General features: G+C 38.1%; 1 protein-coding gene across 2 annotated transcripts; it reads right to left on the bottom strand.

The window, feature by feature from the left end:
* LOC117314276 (chymotrypsinogen B-like) lies at positions 1-22,945 on the bottom strand. Of its 2 annotated transcripts, none has more exons than XM_033866962.2 (9): positions 22,424-22,945; positions 18,665-18,706; positions 17,450-17,674; positions 9,435-9,608; positions 7,421-7,688; positions 5,852-6,012; positions 2,446-2,544; positions 1,017-1,150; positions 1-342 (listed from the first exon to the last, which is right to left on the bottom strand). In XM_033866962.2, the coding sequence occupies exons 1-9, from the start codon at positions 22,497-22,499 to the stop codon at positions 178-180; spliced, it is 1,344 nt and encodes a 447-aa protein (XP_033722853.2). In that variant the 5' UTR covers positions 22,500-22,945; the 3' UTR covers positions 1-177. The 2 variants fall into 2 exon arrangements, with proteins under 2 accessions (XP_033722853.2, XP_073644990.1); XM_073788889.1 differs by having other exon boundaries at positions 1,017-1,147.
* Positions 22,946-23,561: the final 616 nt, after the last annotated feature.

Raw genomic sequence — 23,561 nt, 5'->3', positions numbered from 1 at the left:
ACCAATGTTTAATATTGAATGTATGTACACACCAAATCCAAGCTTCTCAATGACAAGGGTTGGGGGCAGTGACATTGAGTTTTTTAGCAATGACAAGAGACGTATTTTTCAGGTAGGCGGTCATGTATTTCCTTTCCCACTTAGGAACACAATTCCACCATGCTGCTCTTCCAGTGATCATGCTTCTCCTCCAGTGACAGATGTGATCCAGTCTCTATAAGCAGAAATTCTGGTGAAGACCGTTGGTGCGTCAGGATGGCAATTACTGCTGCCCCAGCTCACAATACCGATGAGCTTGTACTGCCCATCCTGGGCACACTGCAGTGGTCCTCCAGAATCTCCCTGCAACCAGCAAAAAGAGAAGTTCATTCTCCTGGCTGCACGATTCATGGCGGACACTAACCCCCAACTGCAGGGGATGATCCGACAGTGTGTAAGTCACTCTCATCTCTGATTTCTGCTCATAATAGCATAGGGAACTACAACCACTGAGGTAGTTGGCTGATGTTAGAGATCTCTGAATCAAATCAAAATCTACATTTTCAAGGCAAGGCTGAAAGGAACATTTAGCATAAATTTATTTTATGCTGACAATAGACTGTGCCATGCAGAAAGTTTCAAGCATCTAATATAAATGACTAAATGATGGTTTTGAGTTACGTGAAAGCATCTTTATATTTTCAGTGCTACTGGAAGTAGGTAGTTTGAGCTACCTAATACAGCTATGAAGTTGAACCACAAGAAATCATCATTTTTTTGTGGATCAAAAACAGTTGAAAGTTATCAGTTTCACATAGTTGAACCTAGCAATTGAACAAGTAATTCCTTTTGAGAATAGAATCCACAAAAATATCAAATTGGCAATCACAGTACATCAATTTAGCAATGTACTTACTCCTCTCACTTTTCATTTTAAAACTACCATACATTTATACCTTTTTATGGTCAGCAAACACCCATTCATGAGACACACTGAGGAGAAAACTCCTGCCCTCATCAGTGCAGGCCTTCATTACCATACAGGACGATGATCCTGCAGCCCCTCCGCATATATTGGTATTTTTAATATCCAGTCCCCAGTAGCTTCGACAAGATGTACTACTAATCAGTGGTACCTTTGCCTGCTGCACAGTTTTAGGAAATTCATCTTCTAGTAGAAAAGGAATAAAAACACATAGGCAAATGATATTAAAGGATAAAACAAAAATAGCCTTATATATACACAGACTCCGAGGGTTAAATCCCACCCATTCGCCCCTCTCAGCACTATAGTGATGCTGTTAGGTGACTTCTAAAAAACTAATATAATCACTCCACAGTGGCTTATACAACAGAAACAATGAAAAACATTTTATGTGGGTTCTTTTGTCTTTAGTATAGTCCTCAGAAGATATAAAAACATCACTTTATGCAAAAAAGACAAAGTTTACACCCAAATCAGTTGTTGATAAAGCAAACAATATACATTTTTTACATATTAAGTCTATACTTTAATTCATTGGTTTCACGACATTCTCATTCTTTTGATTTGACTTCTGCTGAGCAGACATTCTGGTTAAGTGCTGACACTGACTGGAAGCTGACAACTGAAATTGCATTCTAAATAACTAGTTTATTGGATATTTGTAGGTAGTTAATTCATTTGCAGAATAGGGTGTATGTGAGACCAGAGTCATGGGTTTGATCTTTATATGGACTAGAATATCTGCACATAATCTTTCTACCCACTTACCTTTTTTTTTTAATTGAAGTATAGTTGAGTGATTCAGTTATTACATATGTATATTTTTTCATATTCTTTTCCATTGTGGTTTATTACAGGATATTGAATATAGTTCCCTGTGCTACACAACAGGACCTTGTTGTCTATCCATTCTACATATAATAGTTTGCATCTGCTAATCCCAACTCCCACTCCAACCCTCCCCTGCCCCCCCTCCCCCTTGGCAACCACAAGTCTGTTCTCTCTGTCTGTGAGTCTGTTTCTGTTTCATAAATAAGTTCATTTGTGTCATATTTTAGAGTCCACATATAAGTGATATCATATCTACCCATTTACCTTTTATACCAGCCTATCATTTCAGAAAAATGCCTCACAGCTTTAATAGGCTCATATATCTTCAAGTATGGGTTTTCACAATAGAAATATCTACACTGTTGTGAAAACAATTATGTGTGTGAGTGTGTGCATACACAAATATTTATTAGGTAATAACATCACTAGACATTTACCAACACAGTTTTTAAAAGTATCAGTGAACTTGTATTAATGAATATGATGGCCTAAAACCCAACCAGTCACCTTTAGGTCCATTATGAAAAAATTTTTCCACTATCATTCCTATTAAAAATACAGAAAAATTGAAAATGAGTAAACAGTATACTCAGACTTCACATATATTTGTTTGGATTCTAATCTTAGAAGAGGTAATAAAATATACTCACGATGAGGTTCAGTTATTCCCCATCCAGCAGTCATACATTTGGAAAGTAAATTTATTTTATCATCTTTCCCTGGCAAACAGATTGGAGATACAAACTTTCCTAATTAAAAGGATGAGAAAGAAAAACGCAAATATCAGTTAGTCCGTAAGATTCATATTAACATTGTCTATACTGTTTGCTCTTCAGTGATGGCTCTAAAAATACCTACTTTGACCTAACAGTACCCTTTCTAACCCTGTAATTTAATAAGTCTTCCAGAAGATTCCACCTATTATTTACTCAGAGGGGATCATCCCAATATACATGTTACCACTTTGCTCCAGGTATTTCCATATCCTCCTAGGAAAACAGAAACACATGCCCTACACTGAAATGTGGGGCTTCTCATCCATAAGCATTTTTTAAAGTGCGTCTGTCTTTTTGCCTGTGTGCCTTCAGGACATCACCTTGTTGAATTTGAGATGAGAGTGGAGAAGAATATAATTGTCTTCTTTTTAAGATTTTTATTATTTATTTATTTTTGGCTGTGTCGGGTCTTAGTTGCGGCACGTGGGCTCTTTGTTGTGGCGTGCGGGCTTCTCTCTAGTTGTGGCATGTGGGTTTTCTCGGGTTCCAGGGCACATGGGCTCTGTCGTTTGTGGCACGCAGGCTCTCTAGTGGAGGCGCGCAGGCTCAGTAGTTGTGGCACACGGGCTTAGTTGCCCCGTGGCATGTGGGATCTTAGTTTCCGGACCAGGGGTTGAACCCGCATCCCCTGCATTGTAAGGTGGATTCTTTACCACTGGACCACCAGGGAAGTCCCTATAATTGTCTTCTTTTTTCAACTACGTTATATGAAGAACAGGGAAAAACACGTAGCAATTTAACTGTTAAAGTATTCTTACAGCTAAAAAGTATTTTTATATCTAATTCTATCTTCACAGGTTATTTTAAAATATATTGATACATTATACATTTAAACATTTACATTTTTTCTTATCACCAAAATCTGTGTATACATAAATATTATGGGTTTGTGTGTGTGTGTGTATATATGACACACACACACACACACACACACACACACACACACACACACACACACACACTGAATGCAGTGCTCTTGTGTTTGTTTTCCCTTTTTCCCAGGCTATTTAACTTCATTCTCATCCAGATTTTTACATACTTAAATGCGTCAGCATATCTACTGTCATAGGCCGTTTATATCAATGATATGTTCTTTATTTTTACTGCTATCTCTTAATAAAATTACATAAAACTGTTTGTAACGTGTCTATTCTTTTCCTACTCATCTCTCTACGCGTGTGCCAAATCTTATGTTATTCTGCCTTCACAGATAATCATTGCTCTATCGTATCTTCTCCCAAATTTCCTTGAGCTAAATAACATTTTCCTACTAACAACATATTTTTTTAATCAGCCATTTTTCTTATTCTGATATTCTTCATTTACTAGATTATGATCATGCCATTTACATGGCATCATTATTACATCATTCTTTTTAATAGCATATAGTATTCAGGTAATGAATGTACCTCGATTTATTAAATCCCATTGGAAAACATTTAGACTTTTAATTTTTTCCCTTATAAGCTGCATCAAGTTTCTGAGATCATGCATCTGTGCATTTGTGCCAGTATTCCTGGACGATTGACTTGCTGGACCACAAGGCACACACTTTAAAAACTGACAGATATTGCCAGATTGCATCATTTGGCAGGATGGAGGAGGGGGATGTATTGACTTGTACTCCACATCCAGCTGTGTTTATAACTTAGAAATACATCAAGAGTCTTGAAAACAGTTATGCCCTAAATCCAGCATTTCTGCTTCCGAGAAATTTATCTTAAGGCAGTCATAGACCTGGAAAAATGTACACATAAGGATAGTCAATCCAGCATTATTTAAATAAAAAAAAGGAAACAACCTTTACACAAATGTTCGTGGGAGCTTTATTTGTAATATCTAAAAGCTAGAAACCACCCAGATATTCTTCAACAAATGAATGGTTAAACGTTACGAGTGGTTAAACATTCATACTGTGAACACTACTCAGCTATTAAAAGGAATGCACTACTGATACCTGCAACCACATAAATGAAGCTCCAGGATGTTATGCCCAGGAAAAAAGTCAATCACAAAAGGTTACATATTATATAATTCCATTTATGTAACACTCTTGAATTGACAAAATTATAAAAACAGAACAGATTTGTGGTTGACGGAAGTCTGGGTGGGGAGGGTGGAGTGGGGAGGAAGGAAATGGGTGTGGCTATAAAGGGGCAACAGTATCGATCCTTACTGTGACAAAAATGTTCTGTATCTCAACTATATCAATGTCAAATCCTGCAAGATGTTACTATTCGTGAAAACCAGGTTAAAAAGTACTTTGGTTTCTCTGTACCATTCCCTATAACTGCATGTGAATCTACAGTTATCTCAGCATTGAAAGTTTAACTAAAAATAAATTTAAGAAGCAGGATAAAGAGAAAAAATACTGATGTCAGAGCTCCAATCCTGAGATTGTAATTAATTGTTCCAAAATGTATCTGGGCTGATAGTTTTGTTTGTTTTGTTTTCAAAGCAACTCAGAGGATGATAATGCGTAGTCAAGGTTAAGAAGCACTGTTCTAAATGCTCTCACTGACTCAGTTTTAAAAGCATGAAAAGCAAATGGTAGATTGAACCATGATTGGGGGTTTGTAGGATGAATGCACCGAAAAGACATACAAGGGGAGGTCTATAGGCAGAAACAGAGGAGAGAACTGGAGCAAAGGAAGAAAACTGTCCCAGAACCCTGTGATGCCATGGAAAGGCTTGGGTGTGAAAGTGGGAACTATCCACAGATCTTAGTTACATTCCCCCCAATACACCTTCCCACTGAATGCTCACCTGTGCTAAGTAGGTAGGTGGGTTACTGCCATTCCCTTTCTACAAACAATAAAGCTAAGGTCACAGAAGTTACATAACATGCCCAAGATCACATGGCTACTTCCTGACAGAGCCAGGATTAACAATGCCTCAGTTTCACTTAACTTTGGCTTAAGTAAACATTTTTTTAAAAACCAAGATTTTACTAAGTTATGAAGGCACAGAAAATTAAACATCTGGTGGTTCAAACTGATGTTCTAAGTATTTGGGATAACCTCATAGAACATAAAGAGTCTCAGGAGAATATATAGGACAAAGTTAAAAACATACTTCTCTGAAATCTTCTCTAGACCTCTGTCAATTAAATACACATAACAGTAAAATGTTTATGCAGATACTTCAGCTTTTAGAGAAAGTATCTTAGAATGTAAGAAAATTTTAAAATAATTATTTAACTTCAAAAGTACATATAGCACTTCTAAGCAAGATGGAAGATAAAAGTTTCAAAATATGGAAAAGAGTTATCCATACTGACCTAATTCAACAGGGTTTTCCAGATGCAGCAAGCATATATCATCATTGGGAGGAAATTGTGTGAAGCTGGGGTGAGTATATACAGCTTTCACTGGTATCAAATCTCTGTCTCGTGTGTTCCACAAGTAACTTCTTCCTATTACCAGGTTGTCTGTGACAGTACTTGTCATAAGAAAAGAGAGTGAGGAAATAGATACCACTTTTAATGAGGCCATCACTTTTCAGAATTACTAAGAATGTATTCTTTAACATTTTTTTTGCTTCTATACTCCAGTTATATTATTGCCAAAATCTAGTCCCCAAAACTTTCTTTAAAATTTTTAATCTACATTAATATCCTTATTATCCTGAATTCTTAGAAAATGGGAGTTTCTGATTAATTCAATCCTTGATAAAATGTTTAAAGCATCTACTTTCTTGCCTTCATAACATCAAATAAAATGATTTAGTACAATATATTTTTGACAATTAAGATTCATGATGCCTCAAGATAATGATTTTATGTATTATAATCATTATGCATTATATGATGTACTTATGTGATGGTCACTGAAACTATCCTGAAAGTTATAGTGACTCTACTCCCTAATACGATGTTTCTCAAAGAAATGTCTAGGGACCACATGCATTAAATCTGGCATGTGTATTAAGAATGCAGAATCCCAGACATAACTCAGCAAATCAAATTTCAGGATTAATATTCTAAGATTCTGTTTATAGCAAACTCCCCAGGTAAGTTTAAGCACATGAAAGTCTGAAAACTGCCCTAATAAGGATGCCTTCTTGTGATTTAGCTATATCAAAAGTAAGACTTGGGGAATACTAAAGAAATTGAGTTTTTGGTTCATTGAAGCTTCCTGCTCACCATGTTATTTGAGCAGATGCTTTCATTATAAAGCCAATTTTAGAGACCCTGAAAATGTCATATCTACTCATTCAGCTATGGGACATTGTATGACAGTGTCAACTGTCTCACTACTTCTGGGAGATAATATTAAAAACGTCAAGCTAAGACTCCTTTGAGGAAGGAGTTTTCAGATATTTCCATATTACATTGAGACCAAGATTCAGATAAAGTCAAAGAAAAAAAAAAGTTCCTTTAAAGGACATTCTTTAAAATTCTTTGAAACTTTACATATTTATTTCAGGGCTGGGTTTGATCATCAGACAGTCCACAGAGGAGAGCAAGAAGGAAAGGAAGCCACATTTGAGCAGCCCCTCGGCTCTGGGCACCATGCTGAGAGACTGATGCAAAAATGTTGAGACATCATTACCTTCATTTTTATGGATGGGCGGGTGTTGTTAGTTACTTATTAATTAAATTATACCTAGAGGCAGGAAGCTGCTTTTAAAATTAAAAGCTATTAGTAGTAAGTGTATTAGTGAAGCACAGAAAATTTCATAAACCTAACACGTTCATTCATTTGCAAGATGGGGACTGTATCAGTGGGAGCTGATGCTTAATGTTTCTTGTGACATGGGGAGAACAGAAGGAGTGCACCCGCTGTGGACCCTCAAATAGCTCTGCACCACCCTGCTGTCCCCAACCCTGCACCACTTGGGCACACACCTGAAGTTGCAGTGTGCCGCTGTCAGGACCCACTGTCTCCCAATCAGAGCACCTCCACAGTAATGCTGTCCTTGGTGCTGCAGACTGACCAGCCAGGGCCACGACATCGCAGGGGCGGCACGGCCACCAACCACCCTGGGCTTCCCAAGCTTGGCTGGCAACATGTTTGTATTCCTCTCAGATCCTTCCATGAGAAATGGGTCAACAACAGGAATTCCACATTTGTCTTGGGCTGGCTGTCTTCTGGTATTGTTTTCTACTGTTAGCCCTTAGAAAAGTAACAACAAAACATCAGATAGCAATACTTGTGAAAGTCTATTAAAATCTCAGAATGGAGGCATTTACTTCTTTTGTAGGTTCAAAACTAGGATTCTTTGCAAGAGATGAGACTCATCTTTTCTTCCATTGCTTTTAAATGAGTAAAAATCAATAGTTAACTAAAGCATTAATATATACGTCTTTAGACGAATCAGAACACAAATCAATTTTTAAAAAAGTATTGCACTTAATCATGAAATTACTGGAAATTGTTCTTTCTGTGGCATCGTTTGTGTTATCCCAGTATAACATACCTAGACACATCAAAATACTTCAAAATAAAATGTTTATATAAAGGAAAAGCATAGGGGAAATTTCTACCAATGTGTTTACTCCATTCTCAGATTTATAAAGAAATTTACCAGGGAATAACAAGACACTTAAATATAAAGAAAATTAAGCCTCTCCATAGCCATATAATTTCAGAATGATAAGATATGATCACTTGTGAATTCTTTACTTGAGATTTTTTTTTTACACTAGAAATCTATTTAAAACAAAAAGTTTCTAGCATAGTGGATTTGTGTTTATTCAATCCTTATGTCAAAACTCATTTCTAATTTCTTTTCAGATATGTATAACACATGGATTCCCTCTTCCTTTTACATACATATGCCTAAAAAATATGCAGACTCTTCAGAATTAAGATTATCCTAGATTTTAGGGAGAAAAAACCCACAAAAGGTATTTACTCAAACATGTTTTTAGTGCATTAAGGTTTACTGCATTACTGCATGTTTTTTATTGCATTTGTAATCCACATTATATGTAGTAACTCAGACTTTTGGGCTGTTTGTACACATGTATAACAGCAATATTTTATTAGTATTCAACTTACTTTAAAATACTTAAAAAAATGAGGCTAAATATTTTTACTGAGAATAAAGGGTCAGTTTAGAGATATAGTGATGAAAGACAAAAGCAATGGACACAGAAGAAGGGTCAATTGGGCGAGCATCCCTTTAACAATTAAAAATCACACCTATAGGGTGATGTGGTTCAGTAGTCTACAGCTCAAATCCAGGACTCTTAGGAGAGCCCATTCATTCCACTATCCTAGGAAAGATAGAGCGACATCAAAAAGAACTTTGCATTCACACGGATTAAATTCTTCCTGCAATTACACTCCAATCAAGAAAATCTCCTAATAATAGATTCATTAGGTTTCTTAGTCTTAAGCACAACTAATGGAATTCTAGCTTAAAATTAGATAGGATAAGTAGATAAAAATCAGCACATTTGTTTCTATTTTATGCAGAGAAGTTAGTATAGGTTCAGCTAAAATATTCCTTTTGAGGGCTCTTCATGGGGGTGGGGAGGCAGTTACTTAATAAAAAATATGTTAACAGAGACATGGAAACACACTGAACTCTACCCTTGTTTCAGCCTGAATGGCCCCAGTGGATCTTTTAAATAGCAACTGACTGACTTTTATGTTTATCATTATTTCTTAAATAAAAATAACATACACACATATAGACACATACTCACCCCAATTAACCTTATTACCTCACATGATCTACCTGAATCACCAAATTCTCATGCCTTAAGGAATGGTTGGAAATGAAGTTATCCTATTTTTAGTATTAGAGCAAGGTGACCGACTACCAGTGACTCCTAAATCAGTGGGCCCCAGGTTCTACTTTAAGGCATATATGGTACCTGCTTTAATAAATGTTTTAAAACAATTTCTTACCATTAATAGGCAGTTGGATCCCAATACTGCTTTTCTGTGATTGCTTCTGAGTCATATCTTCCAAAGTAAGTTTAAAACCTCTTTCTCCCACAGATTCATCAGTCTTAAAATTCACAGTTAGGTAAGCACCACTGGATATCAAGACAAATTCTTTCTTGGAGCCACATAAATGAGCTGCAATGCGAGATATACTCGATAATTAAAATACTTTTCCTGTGTAGTTACATAGGTAAAGGAGGGAGAAGAGAGAGAGGGGACATTAAATTCCAAACAAATCTTGACAAAGGAATGATTATCAATAATGTAAGAGCAAGATTTGTGGGATGAAATTCATGATTTGATTGAAACGATAAAAGGGTATAGATTTTAAAAGATAAAGGGAAAAGACTGGGCTAGCAATTGCTTTGGAAATGATATATAATTATATGGCAATCTTTGGTCATAAGGATAGGTAGAGGCATTTCGATGAAGATAAATGGACAGAGAAATAGAAGTAATGGAACAGCACGATGGACCAAAAATTTGCATACTCCCAAAGTTCATATGTAGAAACCCTAATCCCCAATGTGATGGTAGTAGGTGAGGCCTTTGAGACGTGATTTGATTATGAGGGTGGAGCCTTATAAACCCTTATAAAAGAGACCCCAGAGAGCTCTCAAACCACCCCCCCCCCAGCTTTTTTTTTGCCATGTGAGGATATAGCAAGAAGATGGCTATGAACCAGGAAGCAAGCCCTCACCAGACACCAAATCTTGGACTTCTAGTCTTCAGAACTGTGAGAAATAAATGTTTGTTATTTAAGCTACCCAAACTATGGCATTTTTGTTATAGTAGCCAAAACTGACTAAGACACACAGGCTGCCTAAATACAGACTAATGATGATCCTTTCCTAATTCAGAAACACAAAAGTTGTCACAAAGATGGTCCTGATAGTGAGAGGCCATTTGCTGTAATTTATCTGTACAGGCTGTAACTTAAATTATCTCAAGATAAAACAATGATACACTACTGATTTCTCTTAAAGATAATGTTATCTAAGAAATCTGAGAAAGATGGGGAATAGGGCAATAGTTAAACTCTACATCATTCTTAATGCTCAGAGAATCTGGTGAATTGGATGTGATGGGGTACTTTTGGGATGCACCATGTCAAGTAAAGGCATTCTGCATAGAGTCAGCTAACACTCTGGAAGTTTTAAAATAATGGAAATGGGAAAATGTTACTCTCTTTTTCAAAAAGGAGATTGGGAGTTGGCAGAGGGGGATGCGTAGGAGACAGAGAAAAACAAGGAGGCTAGAGAATTTCCAAAGTCTTGTATCAGTGAAGTAGTGTAGCTTAGTCCTTACAGGCTCAGATTCTATATCCAAACTACTGGTTTGGGCTAGTTCTGCCATTTATTAGCTATGTAGCCCTAGGCAAGTTATTTAACCTATCTCTCTGCCTCAATTTTCTCATCTGTATAATGGAGATTTAAAAAATACATGGAATTATATGAAGTTATATTTATGAAGCATTATAAGTGTTTGTTAAATAAAAATAAACCTCAGCAAAATTTTACAGCAAATTATTATGGGTTTTGAACACTTGAAGAAGGAATCAGTGGTCACGAGCAACCAGCATGTGTTCCTTTACATGCCATATTAAATTAACCTAATTTAATTTTTGGAAAGAGTTAATTAGATGGTGGCTAGGGAGAATGAGATAAACTTAATGAATCTTGATTTCAGTGAAGCACTTAATAGAGTACTTTATGATGTCCCTGTGAACAGATATAAAATGTAAGTGGATAATTATATGACTAGGAAGTTTCACAGCTGATTAAATAACCATACAATGTTAACCTGAAGGGAAGGTCTTAATGGTATGAAAATGGTTCTATCCTTGGTTTTGCGAAGTACAGTATTTCTATTAATGGCTTAGATAGAAATGCAGATAACACATTTACAAAATGTGTAGGTTTAAGATGGGTGGCTGAATGAGGAGTAAGGAACTAGGTTAAATACAGAATCTTAGTGATAATTTAGTTCAATGTTTCATATAACATGGAGTTTCTCCTTTTTCAAATTTTTTTTAATTTTATTTATTTTTGGCTGCGTTGGGTCTTCGTTGCTGTGTGCAGGCTTTCTCTAGTTGCCGTGAGCGGGCTTCTCATTGCAATGGCTTCTCTTGTTGTGGAGCACAGGCTCTAGGCACGTGGGCTTCAGTAGTTGTGGCATACGGGCTTCAGTAGTTGTGGCTCGCAGGCTCTAGAGCGCAGGCTCAGTAGTTGTGGCACACAAGCCTAGTTGCTCTGTGGCATGTAGGATCTGCCCCGGACCAGGGATTGAACCCGTGTCCCCTGCATTGGCAGGTGGATTCTTAACCACTGTGCCACCAGGGAAGCCCCTAACACGGAGTTCCTTCTAAAATACCCTTGGACATATGAAACCTGGATTTGAAGATATTACATGTAACTTATGAGCATTTTCTCTTTTTGAACAGTTCTAATTGCTTGACAGTTCTTGCTCATGTTGAATCAAAAGGCATCAGTATGGGCTTCCCTGGTGGCACAGTGGTTGAGAGTCCGCCTGCCAATGCAGGGGACACGGGTTGCTGCCCCGGTCCGGGAGGATCCCACATGCCGCGGAGCGGCTGGGCCCACGAGCCATGGCCGCTGAGCCTGCGCATCCGGAGCCTGTGCACCACAGCTGGAGAGGCCACAACAGTGAGAGGCCCGCGAAGAGCAAACAAAAAAAAAAGGCATCAGTGTAATGATGGCCACATGGTTAGTGGACTGGCCAAGAATATAAGTGTTTGAATCAGAGTGCTTGGGCTTTAATCCAACTTTCTCTACTTACTAGTTATGTCACTGGAGGCAAGTTACTCAATATATTTGTGTTTCCTTATATTTAAAATGAGGATAATGTAACCTACCTCCATATGACTATTAAGATTAAGAGTTATAAGTTCTTAAGACTATGCCTGAATAATGGTAAACATTCAATAACTATTAGATATTACTAGGCAGAACAAGTTTCATACCTGGCCTGAGAGTCTCTATGAGAATTCCATAAATATTTGAAGGGGAGAAATTATGAACCTTCTCTCTTCTCCAAGATAAACATGCCCAGGTGTCCACACCCTTCAGCATCCTGGCCATTATGTTCTGTGTTCCAGTTTGTTAATGTTCCTTAAAATTGTTGCTTGACCAAGGATGATATCTAATAGCCAGTGTGGCAGGAGCAACAGCCAGACAGACTGGACATTGACTATGACGATTTGTAAGACTGAGCTAGTGAATGCCAGCTCAGTGCCAACCCTAAATTTGACCACACAAGGGAACTTATTTCTTTTATCTTATCATTCTTTACCAACACTGCTCTGAAATTCTGTAATCATTTGAGATTTCTGAAATTTTGATTTCAAACATCCTACTTTCTAAATCACCACTCCTATCTATCCTAATCCATTAGTATTTCCCTGCTGTAATTGTTTGCTCTCTCCATGACCTTCTCGCCATTAATCCCATAAACTTTCTATATCCATCACCCTCTAAGAAAGTGAGAAATTTTGCTGTCAGAAGCAGAGAAATGGGGCAACAGCTAAATTTCTTGTTCTGTTTTGTTTTGAATTATGGGTAATACTAGAATGTGTTTGCAACTGATGAGAATGATAGAGGAGATTGATGAAGTCAGAGAATGAATAACTTAAGGAAACTTATAAGAAGCTTACAACTCTCAAATTTATATCTCAAGCGCAAACTTTAAGAGTTCTGCTTCTAGCTCCCTGTTGCTAACTCAACCTAGATGTATCATGTCATTAAAAATTTAACATGGCTAGATCTCTCCCCACAAATCTATTTCTCCCTCTAGTATTTCCCATCTCTGTAAATGCCACCACCTCCAAAAACCTCATACCATAACTTAGGAGCCATCCTTGATCTGCAGATTTAATGCCACATTCAATCCATCAAGAAATCCTATCAGTTCTATCTCCAGATCTGTCCACGTCACTTGTACTCCTTTGTTGCCATCTTCTTTCAAGGCAACATTATCTGTTACCTAAAACAGTACTAATAGAACATTCTGCAATGATGTAAAGTTTAATATGAGTGCTGTCCAGTATGGTAAACTACATGTAGCAATTGAGCACTTGAAGTATGGCTAATACCACATTTCATTTCATTTTAAGTAATTTGAATTTAAATGACAACATGGATTAGACATGGATTATAACATGGATTAGTGTAGGTCTAGATTACCATGATAGCCTCATAGCTGCAGACATAATTCACCCTGTCACCCTAAAATGGCAGTCATAGCAGCCCTCAACTTACTCCCCTGTCAAAACCCTTTAATGACCTCCCATTGGATTGGCATAAAATCCAAACTCCTTACCATAACCTGAGCTGCACAACTAGGCAAAGCCTCCATCTTCTACAACCTCACCTCATTCCTGTCTGTACTCACTCAATCTCCAGCAACTCTGACCTCTGACAGTTTCCCAAGTTACCAAGCTCTTCCCACCTGCAAGGCCATTTTCTCACTTATTTTTTCATCAAATATTTACTAAGTGTTAGGAGTGCTCTAGACACTGGAGATACAGCAGTGAACAAGAGACTAAGTTCTGCTCTCAGGAAATTTTCATTCTGGTGGAGGGAAACAGATTCTAAACAAATAAATATTGATATATACGCTGCCAGGTCATGATAAATGCCAAGAAGGAAAAGTGGAGGAGGGTTATTTAGATTGTGTGATAGAAGAGGCCTTAGATTAGGTAACATTTGAACAGACACCTGAATGAACTGAGGAAGTGAACCTTGAAGTCACCTTGGGGCCAAGCAGGAATATGGTCGGTTAGTCTGAGGAAGAATAAAGAAGCCAGTGTGCCTGGTTTTGGGTGAAGGAGAGGGAGAATGGTAGGAGGTAAGGTCAGATAGGTACTAGACACCTTGGCACCTGCTATTCTGGCCTTGCCTGGCTGTTTCCTTTTCATTCTTTGAATCTTCTGTGACCATATTAACTAAAGCAACTGTTTACCCACTATTATTCCATACTTCTGCTGCAACTTATTTCCTTCAGATTACGTTGACAATCAATAATTATTTGATTGTTATTTATTGTTAAATACTGCTACTAGTTTTCTTCTTCTTTATCATCTGTCTTCCCAAAAGAAGGTGGCAGTGATCATTTCTGAATTGTCTACCATTGTTTCTTCAAGGTGCCTATCACATTAGAAAATGCTCAGTCATGAATGAATTTAACCTGTACGTTTAATATGGTGTTTACTGGTTACTGATGTTTACCTTCATGGGGTAAATGGAAGGAGGAAGACCAGATGAATGTTAATTTTGCTAAGTTCTTTTCATTAAAATATTATAAAAGCATTGCAATGAAGACAACTTGGAGGCTGTGTACCACTCCATTTACATTCACAGAAATAATTAAAAACTAGCTAAAAACTGATAAATTCTATTTAGGTGAGCAAAAAGATTTAGTAAGGAAAGATAACTAAGAGAATATAGACAATGTGGTTCCACATATGGGCTAGCCCTTCTAACTAGCTGGGAGAGTAGCAATGGGGCTCAGTGTTCAACAGTTTAACAATGCTTATAGAAATTGCATATTTCACTGAACTAAAACTATGTAAGTACGTAAAAGTATATGAAATAAAACTGTATAAACTAGCAAACTAGTGATAGTGTCCTCACTTTTATATAGAATTATATAAGCTAATTATAGAAATATTAGTTGTCTCATTTGTAATCTTTTGACACCCATGAATTTTTGATTAATCAGAACTTTTAAAGAGGAATAATGTTGTCAGGTTGACGAATACTAAAGAGTGAGAAAGAGAAATGCAGCCCTGACATCCAAGAACTGGTCCAACACTCACAGCTGGACTGTGTTCTCGTGTTGGACATAAACAGTCTCACAGGACATCAACATCAGACAAGACTCTGAATCTATGATAAAATGAGACAAAAACAAGGCCATCTGTAAACAACAAAAATATCAAACATTGACCTCTCATGGCTGAAATGAGAGCTTGCTACGTCTTTACCAATTACAGTTTTATCCTTACTCTAGTCAGGGCTCCCTATGATTGATACACCCAATCATAAAATTGCCCCACTTCCTGCAAGGAATCTAGAGCAAAGTCCACTTCTCTAGACCTTCTCCAAAATTACCCAACCAAAGCCTAAGTACTGTAATAGGTTCTCTCTACCACCCTTTTAACAACGCATGGTTTTCCAGGATATGTGTTTTCCCTCTCCACAATGAATAATAAATCTAACTTGTTCAACTCCAGGTATGTTCCAAGGGTCTCTGGTTGAAAGGCATTCACAAGAGTTAGGGTTGTATGGTTGGATGCTATAGACACCTCATATTAATCTTATGGAGAACTGATAGCTTGATATTTTGTTATCTCCTCCGCCTCCATACTCTCAATTGCTTTAGAATCCTTGGCAGGAACCAAACTCGTTGATAAGAAAAAATTTAGATAACTTTGGAATTTCAAAGCACATTGCTGAACTTACTGGAGTTATAAATCCTAGAATATCATAGGAGTGGTTAAGGTCCCTGGAAAAAGATAGCATCAAAACTCTCCTCTTGGGGCTTCCCTGGTGGCTCAGTGGTTGAGAGACTGTGCCCTGGTCTGGGAAGATCCCACATGCCACGGAGCGGCTGGGCCCGTGAGCCATGGCCGCTGAGCCTGCGTGTCCGGAGCCTGTGCTCCGCAACGGGAGAGGCCACAACAGTGAGAGGCCTGCGTACCACAAAAACAAACAAACAAACAAACTCTCCTCTTGGGGCTTCCGTGGTGGCGCAGTGGTTAAGAGTCCACCTGCCAATGCAGGGGACACGGGTTTGAGCCCTGGTCCAGTAAGATCCCACATGGAGCAACTAAGCCCGTGCACCGCAACTACTGAGCCTGCACCCTAGAGCCCATGAGCCACAACTACTGAGCCCGTATGCCACAACTACTGAAGCTCGCATGCCTAGAGCCCGTGCTCTGCAACGGGAGAAGCCACCGCAATGAGAAGCCCATACACCACAACAAAGAGTAGCCCTGCTCGCTGCAACTAGAGAAAAGCCCCCGCACAGCAACGAAGACCCAACACAGCCAAAAATTAAATAAATAAATAAATTTATAAAAATTTAAAAAAAAAACAAAAAACCTCTCCTCTTGCCCTTTGTGATAGGTGGATTGTAATGGTGTCCTGATTGGCAGAACTGGTTGGAGATTGGAGAAGGTGATACAATATTGAATTACAAAATCTTTGGAAAAGTTCCCTCTATGAGTCAGTCTTAGAACAAGATATTGCCTGACATCCAAACATGGTAGACACCATGTGGTCAATAAATTTCCAAAGATTATTCAAGTTAATTGACCTTTACCTTTTAATAATTTACGCTGGGTCTAACCACCTTTACTGTGAGGATGAAACCTGAGTAAACAAATTTCAAAAAGTTACCTAAAAATGAAGTTTAGGAAATAAAACCTCTTAAAACATATGACCTCCTGAGAAAAACAAAATTAGTGTGCTCCCTAATGGTAAAATGAGATAGGAATCACTGGATGAAATCAAAAAGAGCTGGAGGGGCTTCCCTGGTGGCACAGTGGTTGAGAGTCCGCCTGCTGATGCAGGGGACGCGGGTTCGTGCCCCGGTCCGGGAGGATCCCGCGTGCCGCGGAGCAGCTGGGCCCGTGGGCCATGGCCGCAGAGCCTGCGCGTCCGGAGCCTGTGCTCCGCGGCGGGAGAGGCCACAACGGTGAGAGGCCCGCGTGCCGCAGGAAAAAAAAAAAAGGAGCTGGAGTTAAAGGTCAAGATCCAGTGAGTACAGCCTCATGCTCATCCCATTGTGTTCAATAATACTCAGGATTCTGATGAAGGATCTGATGAAGAATCACTGACAACAAATGATATCATTCTAAAGGCAAATATAGGTCATGGTTTCCATATATATGATTATATAAATGCTTATATGAATGCCACTCAGTGCAGGACATTTAAGAAAGTTCAGTTTACCAAGTAATCTTGATTGCTGATCTGGTCCGTCATAAATATTGAAGTAATCCCATTCACAGTTCCAAGATTCTTCTGTTATAAAGCCTTTAATCACTGCTTTCATTTTATTTCCTGACATAGAATAAAAAGTCCAAGTGCAGTTCAGCATGTTAGGATAAGTGTTAGGATAATTGGGAGATGTGATCTCAATAGAGCTAACTGGAATCAAATCCAATACTGGACATCCTTGAGGCAAAAAGAAAAAAAAAAACATTTAATGCAATAATGAAGGATCTGGTTTTAATGTCTACAACTAGGTCATTAAAACCTAAACTATAGTGTACTTTTATAAAGTTCTATCACTATTTTTTTTTGCTTCCATAGCTTCTTATGTGGTGACCCAGGGTTTAAATGACTTGTTTTGAAAAACTGACACCTCCCAAAAGAAGACAGGTTAAAGTTCTTTGACTTTAATTCACAAACTGTGAACCACTAAGCCAACCATATCTACATTTCAATGTAGTTTTGTTGCTCATTTTTAGCACACAATCTTCTAAATCCCCGAGTAAATTAAACACTCCTAAAATTCAGCCTACACTTCAAATTACAATCATTTATTTGGTAGGGAAATTTGGATTACTCTCAGATAGTTGCAACTAGGATATGAAGGTTCACAAGGGCCAAGGGGCTACTACACCAAAAAGAGAATTGAGGAATTCAGTGACATTTTGGGTTTACTCCAAATGCTCTAGGTATTACCCAACCTAAAGTTAATGTCATCCAAAAACATTTACTTCATCAATAATCTTATCATTTTTGTTTCACTATGCAATGGCCCAGCCAAAAAAGAAAAAGAGAGAGAGACACATGCACAATCCAAAAGACATAAAATATATGGAAAGAATGTTAACGAATAATAGAATTAAAATTGTTAGGGAAACTCCCATAAACAAAACGTGTTTCTTACCCATTAATTAGATAGGGCGCTACCTTGTTACTCTCTACTCCGTGATCTGACCCAGGTCTCCACCACCCCCAAAGTTTGACACTCAGAAAACTAGTACAAGTCCATATTTCACTATAAAGCAAATAGAATAAGGACACAACACTTGAAAGTTTTTGATAGCAGCCAGAGTATACTTCTTCCTAAACAGTGTTTAGCACCAAAGATATTCCTCACTCTTATTTCCATAATATCAGGTAAACAAAGCCAAGACAATGAAGCCAATTCCTTACCTCCTTTATCCTCTTTACCATTAATTTTTCCTTTCACAGAATCTAGAATAAGAGAATATTCAAGGTCAATATATCCTATGTAATACTTTATATTTTATTCTTTTGTTTAAGTGATACATTTACATTGTAGAAAATTTCAAAAAAAAAAAAAACAGATTTCAAAGAAGAAAATAAAAGTCTCCTGTAGTCCCATCCTATAACCAATACTCATATTTTAATGTAACTCCTGCTTTTTCCTAAGCTATAGTATATACATTTTTTAATTGTATTTCATTTTACACCATTGTAACCTCCCCTACCCCCAATTGTGAATATTTTTCCATACTACTAAATATTGCACATACATTTTAATGGTTTTATATATTTTACTCACATAGATATAACAATTTCTACTGATATATTTTAATTTGTAATCTCAAGAATATGAATGATGAGTCAGATCTTTAACAAACCTCACACATGGGGTGAATCTGTTACATTTCTGCTGTTGTTAGAAAAATGTCTGCACTAAAGCTTTTCTATGTTTATCTGAAAACAGAAATTGAACATGTGTACGAAGTCTGCTGAGTTGACTTCTATTCATCTTTTAGCTCTAAACCAAAGGGATTTCTATAAGCAAAACAGATGTATTTCTTACCCATTTATTAGATAGGGAGCTACCTCCTTACTCTCTACTCACTAATCTACCCCAGCTAGGATGTCATTTCCTTTATTCAAACAATTCTTGAACATCATCTATTTGCTAGGCATGTTGTACATTTTGGAGATAACAGCCATGGGGCATGCTTGGTGTGTCTGGGGAACAGCGGGAAGGATGGTGTAGAGTGAGCGCTGGGGAAAATGGCAGGAGAAGTAGTCAAGGAGGTAGCCAAGAGCCAGATCATATAGAATCTTATAGGTCACTGTAAGGACTTTTACTAAGAGTGAGCAGGGAAAATATTGAAAGATTATAAGCAGAGGAGTAACATGATCTGAATTATTCTTTTTAAAATGATTATTCTGGCTGTTATGAGTAAAACAGGCTAAAAAAAGGCTTGTGTCAGAATGTCATAGTGATGTTGAGAGGTAGTTGGATTCCAGATCAGTTTTGCTGAAGGCCTACAGATTAACTAAATCCAATGAGAGATGTGAGAAGAAAAGTCAAAGATGACCGAGATAATGGCTTGAGCAATTAATTATTAAACTGTTGTTGCCATCTACTGAAGTGGGGAAGATTGGTGGAGGAAGAATTTGGAGACAGGGGTAGGAAATCAAGACTTGAATTCTGGTCATGTTAAGTTTGAGATGCTTATTAGATATCCAAATGAAGAGGGAGGCAATTGGATATATAGCACTGTAGTTCAGATGGTGGCGCAGTGGTTGAGAGTCCGCCTGCCGATGCAGGGGACACGGGTTCGTGTCCCGGTCCGGGAGGATCCCACGTGCCGCGAAGCGGCTGGGCCCGTGAGCCATGGCCGCTGAGCCTGCGCGTCCGGAGCCTGTGCTCCGCAACGGGAGAGGCCGCAGCAGTGAGAGGCCCACGAACCGCAAAAAAAAAAAAAAAAAAAAAGAAGTTGGGACTGGAGATACACTTTGGGAGTTATCTGTGTAAAGTGGTATTTAAAACTAGGGATTGGGTGAGATCATTTAAGAGTGACTACAGGCAGAGAAGAAAAGAAAGTCAAGGACTGGGTCCTGGGACACCTCAACTTTTAATAGTAGAGAAAAGGAGGTGCAACCAGCCAAGAGACTCCAAGGAGACCAGTGAAGTAAGAGGATAGCCAAGAAACAGTGGTTTCCTGGAGGCCATGACAAATGAAACTTCAGAAGGAAGAAGAGCTTATCTGTGCCAAATGCAGCTATTAGGACTGAGAAGTGACTGTTGGATCTGAACATTTGGAGGTCACTGGTAGCTTTGGCAAGAACACTGTCTGGGGAATGGTAAGAAAGGAAGGCTTATGGGAATGGATTCAAGAAAAAATGAAAGGGTAAAAGGGTAGACAGTGAGTAGAAATACATTTCAAGGTATTTTGCTGGGCTTCCCTGGTGGCGCGGTGGTTGAGGGTCCGCCTGCCGATGCAGGGGACACGGGTTCGGGCCCCGATCCGGGAAAATTCCACATGCCGCGGAGCGGCTGGGCCCGTGAGCCATGGCCGCTGAGCCTGCGTATCCGGAGCCTGTGCTCCGAAACGGCAGAGGCCACAACAGTAACACGCCCACGTACCACAAAAAAAAAAAAAAAAAAAAAAAAGGTGTTTTGCTGTAAGAGAACAAAGAAATTAAAGTTTTCCTAGAATTCCACGCCCATCCTTTACCGAACTAAATAAGATATCTCCTTCAAAACTTAATATAGTTGTTTTTTCACTCTATATTTTTCTGAGATTATTTGATTAGTTGACTGAAAGAAAAATGCACAACCTAAGAGCTATGAGTTTGTTTTACTCAGGGTCTTACTGAGGACAACCACCCAGTAGCTCTGAGGAAGCTGTTCCGAAGAGGTAGGGGGAGAAGCCAGCTTAAATGTGATTTTGGCTAGGGTATATGTGCAGTCAAGCACATGTCTTGATAAAACACTACTGCTAGTCACAAAGAACAGAGATCTGAAGTTAATGATTTTAGTGCTTTTCTGTGTATGGGAAAATGCAAAATCTGGGTTCATTAAAATTCTTCCTGAGATATACATCTAATTATGCAAGGGGCCTGCTTTTCCAAAGCACAGAGCATCCTGTTATCACCTTAGTTTCTTCCCTCTGAAGCACAGAATACACTGTCCATCAGCTACTGCAGTGGCTTAATCGTGGCAGAACTGGGTGCTAAGCAACAATCTCTGTCCTTCTCTGTTTACAGATTACTGACTATCTCCCCCACTAGACTATAAACTCTTCTAGGGCAGGGACTGTCTTGCTCATTGGTGAATCCTCAGTGCTTTAAACATGGCCTGGCATAAGTTTAAAACAATTTGTTGATAGTCTGAATAATTAAAGGCTTAAATGTGAGATTTTATTCTATTTTATGTTAGCCCCGTATGGTATGCTTTCACTTACATAATTTGAACTTGATGCAAATCTTCTTTGTGTTCTCCATACAACATTTCTCACATTATCAGACTAAAAAATATAATGTTTTTTGTAGAAATATTTCTACAATTGTATTCCAATTAACAATTTTAATGAGTATGAATTGATTAATCTTAAGGACTAGAGCAATTCTAATAACTATTCAGAATTAAGCATAATTGCAAATGCTTTTTCCATGATACCCAATTTCCATAATTTGCAAAAGTTCCAATTTTCATAACGCTGTCTATCCCTTCACCAAAACTATAGGAATGTTGGGCAAAGCATATTTTTCAATAATCTGGCTACAACTAATATATATGAACTATCCACCAAACAAGTGTTAAAAAAAGAATCAATTACTCTTGATATTAGTACATTAAGGAAATGAATTTCAAAATAGAAAAATTACTTGAAACTTTTAGGCTAGGGATAAAAGTTTCCTACTGTATTTTTACAATATTCCAAGTATACAGAAAACTAGACAAAATTATTAGTTGCTGTAAGAAAAAATGAAAAATCTGATCAATCTTATGCCTTAAGGAGGTTTAGCTTGAGGCCTCCACAGAGGTCACAATCTTAAATATTGTTTTTTTCTTCTCCCCTATAGCTGACAAATGAAATAAAGAATTGAAGTCTCTTTATTTGATAACACATATTTTCTAATAAAGCACAATAAGACAAACATACACAAAAACAAATATGAAAAAAGTAATAGACTTACCAGACATATGAAAAGAATATCTCAAAGAAAATTTTTTCATGGCCAAACTGGCATTGTATGTGAAAAACAACATCATAAGAGGACCATGAGATTTTAATGAAGGTGAATCTCCTTCACATAGATTTCCTAGACAAAAAAAGTAAATAAATTTTTACTATTCATCAAGGCAAAGTTATTGAGCAAGTGAAAGGAAAAAAATCCTATTTTTAATACAAATTTATACTGTATCCCCTACCAACAATATAAAAATGGGAAAATTAAGCAAAATAAAACCTAATTAGAATAGAGAGAGATGTTCCAGATTCTTGAGTGTAAGCAGTTCTAAGAAAGTGGTTCCAAACCAACTAGGACACTGTATCCAGTTCTTGTACTGTCTGAAATACTTAGGTAGGTCTTTTTAAAGCCATATAATATAAAAGAAGGTAACATGGTTGATACCGAGCAGGGCCCTGTGGGGCTCCTGAGCACAAAGGCTTTCTGTGTCCCCGTTTCTTGAATTACAGGAAACAGCCTCCATTCAGCCTCCATGACCTTCCCTGAGTTTCAAAGGGCAGATTCAAGCAGTTGCTAATGAGGAAAGGGAGGGGATGCGAGACCAGGGAGAAACAAACTGTCAGGAGAAACAATAGTACAGCCTGGTTGGGGCAAGGTCCTGGCTCCCCGTCAACGCATACCCACAGCAATATCTTTGAGCTGTTCTGCAGATACTGAAACCCCCTCCAGGTAGGAGAAGTTGACAATTAACCATGGTATGCTGCCCTGCAAGCACATAGGCCCCAGACTAGTTGGAACCTGAAGGTTGATGATGCTGACTCCTACTTACCTCACCACCAACCGATCAGAAGAATGTCCACGAGCTGATCATGCCCTCTTTAAACCATTACTATAAAACTTCTCACTACCCTCTCCAAGTGGGGACACATGGTTTTGAGGGCATTAGCCCACTGTGGCCCCCTTTGCCTTGCACAGCAATAAAGCTATTCTTTTCTACCTCACCCAAAACTGTCTCCAAGATTTAATTTGGTCTCGAGGTACAGAGGCTGGTTTCAGTCTAGCTAGGTCATCAGGGAACTAAAAAAATGTTTTTGTCACCCAAATGAAATAACTACATATAAGGGAGTATATTTGAGCCTTAGCT

Source organism: Tursiops truncatus, chromosome 11, assembly GCF_011762595.2.
Source record: "Tursiops truncatus isolate mTurTru1 chromosome 11, mTurTru1.mat.Y, whole genome shotgun sequence".
NCBI classification, from domain to species: Eukaryota; Metazoa; Chordata; class Mammalia; order Artiodactyla; family Delphinidae; genus Tursiops; species Tursiops truncatus.
The sequence above is the reverse complement of the archived record's forward strand: the minus strand, read 5'-3'. Positions and strand labels throughout refer to the sequence as shown.

Coding starts and splice junctions, on each gene's coding strand:
- LOC117314276 (XM_033866962.2), bottom strand. CDS start 22,499: ATGATGTTGTTTTTCACATACAATGCCAGTTTGGCCATGAAAAAATTT. Junction 7,689..9,434: donor GATCCAACTGCCTATTAATG/GTAAGAAATTGT, acceptor TACTTTTCTAAG/GGCTAACAGTAGAAAACAAT. Junction 343..1,016: donor CAGGATCATCGTCCTGTATG/GTAATGAAGGCC, acceptor TGCTGGTTGCAG/GGAGATTCTGGAGGACCACT.